This window comes from Populus euphratica, unplaced genomic scaffold, assembly GCF_000495115.2.
Source record: "Populus euphratica unplaced genomic scaffold, PopEup_1.0 scaffold33.1, whole genome shotgun sequence".
Taxonomy (NCBI): Eukaryota; Viridiplantae; Streptophyta; class Magnoliopsida; order Malpighiales; family Salicaceae; genus Populus; species Populus euphratica.
The window spans coordinates 1,089,966-1,100,500 of record NW_011499906.1 but is presented as its reverse complement, the minus strand read 5'-3'; the positions used below and the strand labels follow the sequence as shown (position 1 = coordinate 1,100,500).

General features: G+C 33.3%; 2 protein-coding genes and 1 non-coding gene across 3 annotated transcripts; 2 read left to right on the top strand and 1 right to left on the bottom strand.

The window, feature by feature from the left end:
* The first annotated feature begins 4,407 nt into the window (after nucleotides 1-4,407).
* LOC105133433 (subtilisin-like protease) lies at nucleotides 4,408-7,145 on the top strand. The gene has a single exon (XM_011037433.1). The coding sequence runs from the start codon at nucleotides 4,557-4,559 to the stop codon at nucleotides 6,879-6,881; it is 2,325 nt and encodes a 774-aa protein (XP_011035735.1). The 5' UTR covers nucleotides 4,408-4,556; the 3' UTR covers nucleotides 6,882-7,145.
* Nucleotides 7,146-7,685: 540 nt separating this feature from the next.
* On the top strand, nucleotides 7,686-7,767 carry TRNAS-GCU (transfer RNA serine (anticodon GCU)). Its single transcript has one exon. It is a non-coding gene; the product is annotated as a tRNA-Ser (tRNA).
* A 497-nt stretch (nucleotides 7,768-8,264) lies between these two features.
* Nucleotides 8,265-10,535, bottom strand: LOC105133432 (RING-box protein 1a-like). The gene is made up of 5 exons (XM_011037432.1): nucleotides 10,298-10,535; nucleotides 10,164-10,214; nucleotides 10,013-10,072; nucleotides 8,605-8,676; nucleotides 8,265-8,510 (listed from the first exon to the last, which is right to left on the bottom strand). The coding sequence occupies exons 1-5, from the start codon at nucleotides 10,407-10,409 to the stop codon at nucleotides 8,473-8,475; spliced, it is 333 nt and encodes a 110-aa protein (XP_011035734.1). The 5' UTR covers nucleotides 10,410-10,535; the 3' UTR covers nucleotides 8,265-8,472.

Below are 10,535 nucleotides of genomic sequence, written 5' to 3'. Positions count from 1 at the left end.
TCACAGGACTGTTATCATAGACAATTCATTGATGTCTTCTCTTATGTAGAGTTCCAAGAGTATATTGGCTTTGAATCGCTTCTGATGCTTATCATATTTTGCCTTCCTTCTCGACAAAGGACGCAGCTTCCGAGGATGAAATGATTTTATTGAGCATGGGGCATAGGTTTGTTTGAAGGTATGATGGTCCTGGATGAGATAAATGATACGGGATTGGTTGGGGCTGCACGGGCAAAGATTCTAGTTGCTGCCTTGTTAGTTTGGATGTTTGGATAAGAATAGGTGACTCTTTGCGCTGCGATCAAAATATTTTTAAATGTAAAAAAAAAAATTAAAATGGCTTTTTTAAAACATTAAAACTAGAGGTTAGTATATGAATTTTTTTTAAAAGTTAACATGAACTTAAGAGTTGATTATAATTTAGTTTTTATAGTTTCTTGGAACTATTTAATTATTAGTTGTATTATAAAAATTAATTAAATGATATTTTAATCAGTTTTTTACTCGTACATTTTACGTTGGTGATTACTATATTCTAACATTATTTTAAAAAAAAAATTATATTTTAACAATTTAAACATATCTTTAATTATTAATTTGGTTGCACGTATATATTAGATTGTGTATTTTGTTATAGATGTTCTTTTAGAAAAACAAAAAATATTTCTTAATTAGCAATTAAAATATCTAATGAAATAATTTTTTTAAAAAATAAATAAACTTCTTCATAAGGATATATTCAAATTTTCATTCTTTTTTCTTTTTTAATGAAAATGCCTTTTGAATAACCAAAAGTAAAATTAATTTTTTTAAAAATAAAATAAAAAATAAAAACCCTATAATTTTTTTTAAAAAAATCAATATAAAAAAAACAAAACACAAACATGTAAACTTGATTAGTGCGTCAGACCATTAAAATAAAACCTAGGAGTATATATTTGAGTCATTTTAATTTTATTTTTAATTTTTTAAAGAAGTAATAACATTTCATCCTCCTAAGAAAAAAGAAGTGAATAACATTAAACATTTGGATGCATTTTGGCTGGTTGATTGGAATTTTTGGAGGATCCTTCCAAAGGATACATATTATAAGCGAAGGCTCCTCTTCTTGTCCCCTTGATGGCTTCCACGTACTCATCAGGTCTATGTTCTTGAGTTTATTTAATTAGTACATAAATTTTCTTTTCACTTTGATTCTCTAATTGCGATCCTGTTCATGTTAGTAAGGCTTATTAAAATCATTGAAGAAGTCCACTTATTTAGCTATAATGTTGATATCCCCAAATATTGAATGGATCATCTTGATTGTTTTACTCAAATCTAATGATGTAACCAACATTCATTAACCAAAATACTAAAATAACTAGGTTTCTTTATTTTATTTTATTTTATTTTATTTATGATGCTTCATTATTTATAGTAACAATAAAATATATTTTTTAAAATTTTATTCTCATGCTTTTAATTATTTTTAATTTAATTTTTTTTATGCTCTAATTTTATCACAAAGAGTTTCAAACTATAGTAAAAAAAAAAAATTAAAAAGGAAAAGATCACAATTTAAACATGAAGAAAATTCATAATCAATGTTGAATTATTGATGATTTTTGTTTTTGTCCAAATATTTTTTTTCTAGTCTTGAAGATTGAAAAAAAAGAAAAAAATATGTTAAAAAGATAAAGGAGAAAGAAAGTTTTTAATTAATCTGAGCTCCAAAATAAAATATTTTTGGATCAAGGGTCCTTTTCTTTAGAGCAATTCAATGGATGTGCTTTTAAACCTTCAACTTGCTAAAAAATATAAATGGGAGGTGAAAAAGATCTTTTTATCCAATTTGGTTCTGTATTATTGGACTAATTTCTAGCTTTTAAGAATTGATGAATTGTTTTATAAATATTTAAAGGATGTTTATTACATGTTTTTGGGTGAAATATGTTGAAAATTTATATTTTTGTTTCAAAAAACCCTAGCCTAATTTAAAGCACTCTCTCCGATGGCTATAAACTAGGTATCTAAACAACGTATTATTAACATTATTTTTTTAAAAGTAAAAAAGAGTAGATGATAGAAGTGTTTTTAGTGGCCGATTGTTTCCATGATTACTTCTGTATTTGAAATTAACCACAGAAAACAGATATTATTGCATGAGAAACTAATAAAACTGTAATTTTTATAAGATGTATTTTAAATATAATGAAATTATAAATAATTTAATTAAATTATAAAAAATATTTTATATAAAGTATTATTTATTTCATAATGTAATAACAATAATTAAATCTACGATATTTAAATTCAAAACCATATATATATATAACCTCAATTTGGAAAATAATTTTTTAACCAAACATGTTAAATTATTTTTTATTTAATCTCAAATTCAACCATAGTTTTAATTAACACATATATAAATACCAAACTAATCTCAATTATAAATATTTTTTTTTAAATTACAATTATAAAAACTACCATAATATCAAACATATACCGCAAATAAAGCTTTTATATCAATAGATTAGGCATGGGTCATATTTAAACCCAACTTCTTAACCTCTTTTCTGTAGGGTTTTTCTTTTTTTTTAAGGATTTGAAACAAAAAAAATATTATATTTAAAAGTTATGATTTTTAATATTAATATGATAGCTTCTTAATATAACATTGTATATTTTTTTTTTTACTTTTCTCAATAATTTTTTTATTGTTTACATAATTACATGGAAAACATACTCCAAAAAAAAAATTCGATGTATTATTCTTTCAATTTTCTAATGCATTGACGAGATAATAATGAAAACATTCTCTCTTTTTTTTTTTCTAATATGATTCTGCTTCAACAAATAAATAATACCCTAGCCTCTAATTTTCTTAATTTTACAGGGAACCATTTTAATTAGCATTTATTTTTTAATTATTTTTTAATTTAATAATCTTTCAAAGAGATACTTTTAATTTATTTATAATTTTCTCCTTTTTATATTTTATATAAATAAATTATATTTTCATGATATATTTATATAAAAAATAAAATTTTATTTGTTCTTGGTAAAAATATTAGCTTCCAAGATAATATAAATAAATACATCAGAATTGAAAAAAAAAGCATTTTTGAATATTTTTAGTCAAAAAATCATGATATTTGAAAAAATATCCATAACATTGACACCTTCTTTTATTATATTTGAAATTAACTTGAAATTCTACCCAGGGAATAATAAAATTAGTATTTACTAATAATGATATTCTAGACTTACCCCTTATTTACACAAAATCTTGTACTCAAACACCACATAACATAAATGCTTTTCCCATTTTGTCCAAAAAGATATAACCTTTAAATAATATATTTATTTATATGTTATTAAACTAGCAAAATATTTAATTTCTTTCGAGTCATGGTGGGTTTTCCAACTCATCCATATTGAGTTGACAAACTATAACTAGTGTTGAGAATTTTTAAAAATTTTTAAATATTTTTTTTTCAAGAAACAATTGTGAAATAGGCAATCTCTATCCAAATTCTTGAAAATCTTTGTTTTGCATTGGGAAATTTTAATACATGTTATCATCTAAGGTTTGGATTTTTTTAAAAAAGTAGTAAAACAAATTATCTTTTTTATGAAATATATTATTTTGGATACATGAATTATTTGGCTTCCATTGTGCTATATTGTAATTATTGTTTTGTGCTTTGAGTGTTGTGTTGAAAGTAAAAGCGTTCAATTGTTTGAAAATGAAATGATGTGATGTATTGTTTGAAATGGAATTACTGTTAAAGACACTTCAAGACTTTTATTAAGAAACTAAATAAATTATATAAAAATTTAAAACATAGCTTCACACTAAATAAATTATAGAAAGAAATAAAGAAATATATTAAAATAATATTTTTTTATTTTAAAAAAATTATTTTTTATATTAACATTAAAATGATATAAAAATACTAAAAAAATATTAATTTGAAACAAAAAAATAAAAAAAAATTATTTTTTTTAAATACTCTTAAAATACTAAAATAAACAAAATCCAACTATATTTTCTTAGTTTAATGTGTTTTTAGATTAAATTGATTGTATATCTAGTTTTGTATATGTGATGTGATTATTTATATTTTTTATTTTTAAAAATTTATTTTTTAAAATTAGTTCATCTAAGCAATATAAATATATTTGACAAATTAATTTAAAACAGATAAATAACTTTTAATTTTTTTTACAAACACTTTCAAACCAAAAAAAAAAAAACATAACTCCTATACATCTTTGTCATTATCATTACAAAAGAAAACTCAAATAATTTGGATGGTTACCACTTAAGATATATATATATATATTTGAATTTGATTTTTGAACATACCCGCGAATGCAATAATGATTCAGACAAAACATTTCTATAATAAAAATATCAACTAAACCTTGCCAGTGGCTGGATGGAACACATGTGGTCCCAATTGAAGTCTCTTTTGCTCCCTATGCTCCTTTTCCCAGTAAAAAGACCATAATCTCCAACTACCACCACCACCTCCTCCTCCGATTTCCCAGGGATCAGAAAAAACTTCATGGCCATTTCCCCCGTCTCCTTCCTTTACTTCCTCCTCCTCTTCCTCTTGAACCAACCATCATCATCATCATCATCATCGGACCATCCACAAACCTTCATCATCCACGTTTCGAAATCCCACAAGCCCTCCCTTTTCTGTTCTTACCATGATTGGTACACCTCTATCATTCAATCCCTCCCTCCTTCACCTCAACCTGCCAGGATCCTCTACAACTACAACCATGCCATCCACGGCTTCTCAGTCCACCTCACACCCACCCAACTGGCAAAGCTCCGCCTTGTGCCGGGCATTCTTTCAGTCATTCCTGATCAAATTTGCCAACTTCACACCACGCACACCTCTACTTTCTTAGGCCTATCAGAAGGTTCTCGCCTTTGGCAAAATTCTGGTTATGGTGATGGTGTGATTATTGGAGTTCTTGACACTGGAATATGGCCTGAACATAAGAGTTTATCGGATTCCGGTCTGTCTGATGTTCCTGCCAATTGGAAAGGGATCTGCGAGACAGGACCTGACTTTCCAGCCTCTTCTTGCAACAAGAAACTTATTGGCGCCAGAGCTTTTTATAAAGGCTATATTACTCATAAAGGGAGGCCTATTGATGAATCAAAAGAATCTGCATCTCCAAGAGATACTGAAGGTCATGGCACACACACAGCAACAACTGCAGCTGGATCTTTGGCTCATAACGCGAGTCTTTTCCAGTATGCAACAGGAGAAGCTCGTGGTATGGCCTCAAAAGCCAGAATTGCTGCTTACAAGATTTGTTGGAGTTCAGGTTGTTATGACTCTGATATTCTTGCTGCGATGGATCAGGCTATCTATGATGGAGTCCATGTGATTTCTTTATCTGTAGGTGCTACTGGTCATGCTCCTCAATATGATCATGATTCGATTGCGATTGGGGCTTTCAGTGCATCACAGCATGGAATTGTTGTGTCTTGCTCTGCTGGGAATGCAGGACCAGGTCCATATACTGCTGTTAATATTGCTCCATGGATTCTTACTGTTGGTGCTTCAACAATTGACAGAGAGTTTCCGGCCGATGTAGTCCTGGGCAATGGATGGGTTCTTAGTGGGGTCTCACTCTACTCTGGTGATCCACTTGTTGATTACAAGCTTCCTTTGGTGTATGCTGGTGACGTTGGGAGCAGGTATTGCTATATGGGGAGTATAAGTCCATCAAAAGTTCAAGGGAAGATTGTGGTATGCGATCGCGGAGGGAATGCAAGAGTGGAGAAAGGAGCTGCAGTGAAGCTTGCTGGTGGGCTTGGAATGATCTTGGCAAACACTGCAGATAGTGGTGAGGAGTTGATTGCTGATTCTCATCTTCTGCCGGCTACTGAGGTTGGTGAAATTGCTGCCAATAAGATTAGACAATATATCAAATCGGACCAGTCTCCTACTGCAACAATTCTGTTCCGTGGAACAATAATTGGGTCTTCACCTGCAGCTCCTAAGGTTGCTGCCTTTTCAAGTCGTGGTCCAAATTATTTGACTCCGGAGATTCTGAAGCCAGATGTTATTGCTCCTGGTGTTAACATCTTGGCTGGTTGGACTGGATTCGTTGGACCAACAGATTTGGAACTTGATCCTAGAAGGGTTGAGTTCAACATAATATCAGGTACCTCAATGTCTTGTCCTCATGTTAGTGGAATTGTTGCTCTGCTTCGAAAAGCATACCCGGATTGGTCCCCAGCTGCTATAAAATCTGCTTTAGTGACCACTGCTTATACTTTAGACAATTCTGGCAAGAATATCAAGGATCTTGCTAGTGCTGAAGAATCAACACCCTTCATTCATGGAGCTGGTCATGTTGATCCCAATAGTGCTCTTGATCCTGGACTGGTGTATGATATGGACACAAGTGACTATATTTCATTCCTTTGTGCAATCGGTTATGATTCTAATCGAATTGCAGTGTTCGTCAGAGAGCCTCCTAGTTCGGACATATGCAGTGGAAAAGTGAGCAGTCCAGGCAATCTCAACTATCCATCATTCTCTGTCGTTTTCCAGTCTACGAGTGATGTGGTTACTTGCAAGAGAGTGGTGAAAAATGTTGGGAGTTCTCTTGATGCAGTTTACGAGGTTAAAGTGAATTCTCCGGCAAATGTTGACATCAAGGTATCACCAAGTAAGCTTGTGTTCAGTGCAGAGAATAAGACCTTGTCCTATGAGATAACCTTCTCCAGTGTTGGCTTGGATTGGCCTACCATTATCCCATCAACATATGGATCAATCGAGTGGAGCGATGGAATTCATGGAGTAAGAGGTCCAATTGCTGTCAAGTGGCGTCAAGGATCATCCAGGGATTCCATTTAAGATTTGGACACGGGAGAAGTTATTTGGAATGGATTCAAACTTTGGGGCATCGTCTGCCTCGTGTACAAGTTATGTGATCTTGATTTAAGTTTTAATTTTACCAAGATTTCAATCTGGAGATTGTGGAATGTAACGTAACGATACTTTCCACAGTGAGTTAGATCAAATAATGCTTTAATTGATTCTGCAATTGTAATGATCAAGAGTTTTAAGCTGTAATGGGTTATGCGATAGAAAAGAGAGTAAATGAGGAGCGACTTCTGCCTGTTTTAAGCTGTTGAAGATTATCAACCGTTCATACACGCAGGTGTAATGGGTTATGCGATAGAAAAGAGAGTGAATGAGGAGCGACTTCTGCTTGTTTTAAGCTGTTGAAGATTATCAACCATTCATACACGCAGGCATCTCCATCTCCATGATCTTGTGGGAAAATGCCTGCATCCGAAGTCACTAGGTGATGAAAAAATACACCCGCAAACACATAGCCTCTAGCTTTACTTCATGTATTTGTTTATTTTGATGAATGACAAGCTAAGATCTATAGCTTTGACAGAGACTGATAATTCAAATGCACCTCCATGGTCTGTCTACACCTTACGGGGAAAATTACGCACATCACCAAGTACGTTGGTGATGAGAGAGAGAGAAAATGCACGAGGAACTAGTCGAGCTCTTTTTTTCTCGAAAATGGTTGAATGAGTAGCTAGCCAATTCAAGTGGGACATAGAGCTTTAGCACCATACAATTAACGATATGGAAAGGAGAAGGGTAGTGTAGTTGTGAATGATAACGCATCGCATCAACGACGCTTTGGCCGAGTGGTTAAGGCGTGTGCCTGCTAAGTACATGGGGTTTCCCCGCGAGAGTTCGAATCTCTCAGGCGTCGTCTCATTTTTACCTCTTTTTTTTCTTTACCAGGTCTTGCTGATTCGTCTGCCTTAATACTGCATTTTATGAACACCTCATATTTACTACGGTTGGAATTTGGTAATTGTTTATAGCACCTCATCTTTTCAACTCCGCTTGCATTCAGCAGGTAAAATACAAGCCATGCAAATCTCTCACAAGAACCACTTGGTCAACCAGCACTACTAACTTTTGACCATTTGATCTACTTAAATGCTTCTCAAGGTGATTCACATATTGATCACTTTGAACCTGCTTCCACACCATAGAAACTAACAATTAACCAGGTCAATCGTTTGTTTTTTGGCTCCTCCGAAGGCCATCAACAAGGAGTTGTCAGACGGGACCTATATATAAAACCAGTCTGCAGTCAAAACAATTTGACTTTGGGTTTAGGCATTTGGAGAAAACAAATCTCCACTCCGAGACTGCACAACTGCAAATCTGATCGTCACATGAATCTGAGCACACAAACAGTAGAGCAAACTGCACAACATCTCATGACATAAAGTGGGTCTAACAGGAAAAACTTCAGAATACAAATACTAAAAATGTTCCGATATGTTTCTTATAACAATCTAACATAATGTCAAGTCATTAGAGACATCTCTGCCTGCAGGTTTTTTGACTTCCAAGTGCTGGCCTAAAAGAAGCCCATCCAGCTGTTCTGCTCGCTCCATCAATTTTAGTGGCCATACTTCTGGAACTCCCACTCGCTATTATCTGCAAGCGTGAAATGGCCAAATAAGTGCTGAGGTGTTTGATAGATGAAATTAAAATAAAAAATAAAAAAAATTATGCATTCACTACAGCATACCAAGAGGGCACACTTGGCGGGTTTTGAGCCATCGGCTGATACAGTGGAAGTGGAAGGCATGATTGCACACTCCTGTGGTAGCACAAACCAAGTCTCTTAGCACATCTAAGCAAATTGACAGCAAATAAAACACAAAACTACAGGACAAACTAAAGCAGTACATCCGAATTGATCACATAAGCAATACTGTTGAACCTTCACATCCACCAACAGAAACATGAATACACCAATACAGATAGAAATTTGTTACGGTTATCAATCAATACAAATAGCCATAGATAGAAGGGGGGGTTGGCTAGAGAACAAGCATCTTAACCTACCATTTCTAACCCATATCTTTGAGAGCTAAAATTAAACAAAATCAAGATCTCCCTTTGACCCCCACCATTCTTGTGGATTTCCAAAAACTATACCATGAATTTTACAAATTCACACATGCCAAAAAAAGAAGAAAGAAAGAAAGAAAGAAAAAAGAAAGAAAGAAGCAGAATATAAGGCCAACAGATTTCTCTTTCCTCCTAAAGTGCCATCTAAGAAACTTAAGGCAATGACCTCAATCAGGTTGATATCAAATAGCAAGACCGTACCAGACAAGGCACACAGGACCACAAAGGAATTGCTTATGAATGTACCACAAACTAAATTCGGTCGCGGGGACATAATTGTTGTAATTGTTGCATATCATTACCTTATTTAACACACCTAAAATATAAATGGTTATATTTCAGTTAGATATAAACCAACATGGTTGCAATTTGATGTGCTCAAATTAACAATCTATTCCCAAGAGAAGACTACCAATCAATGCATGCTATATCCAGGGAGAATCTTAAAAAAAATATAAATAAAAGGCCTATGACAACTGCAGCAACTGGGACAATTAGCATAAGAGAATGTTCTAAGTCGCTTGATATTGATGGTGAAAATATCTTGAAACTGAAGTCTAGTAGATAAAAGAAAGAATTCTCCAAACATCAAACTCACAAAAAGACCAACTCCTTGAAACAGACATAATGGCAGTCATCAACACCTAAAGGCAGACATCCTTAGGTTTAGGACTTTCGGGTAACTATCCAAACACACAACCATAGGAAACTCCTAGTAGGTCTTGGACATATTCGCCCTTTGATTTCTAAATCTCTTCAAAGAAGATACAAAGAGAACCACATAAATAATTAAAACCATACCAAACACATAAAACTCTGCCACGCTAATCTAACAAACACTGTCACCGACAATTATAAAGCCCCCATCACATCAAATCCGTGTTCAATGCAAATAATAAAGTCGCAAAAAGGTACACCAAGCTCAGTACATGCAGTCATGAAACCAAGCTCAAAACAGAGAAGGAGAATCCAAATTACCAATCCATGAGAAATCCCTAAATTCAAGAAAGAAGAACACATACCCCAGGCAACAGTGCACTCCTCGCTTGTAGCACTCGCTTGATTTGCTTGACACTCAATGCCTACACAAAAATACATACATACATAAATAAATAAATAAATAGAAAAACGAAAACCCTGGAAATCTTGAAAGAGAGAAAGCAAGAGACATACAAAGATCCATGATATGATTCCTACAAATAGCGCAGTTATCCACAACAATATCTGCAAACCCATCAAATGATTAACACAAAAACATGAAGAAAGTAATTAAAATAAAGAAAGTAGGTATAATCAAAGAGACAGACCCCAAGCCCAAAGAGCGACAGCATTCCACTTCTTGATTTCGAATCGCTTCGGTTTCCTTGAGGAAGACGAACTGGCCTCGCCTGCCGTAACCATCGTCACGTCCGTGTCCATCTGGGCTTGGGTTCTAGAGAGCGCGAGAGAGAGTTTTTGGTTTGTTCTTTTCTTTTCTCTTGCGAAGGCAAAAAGACAAAAAATGGGGTAGGAACGAAGAAAATCAAAAAGGAGCGTGAGAAGGTG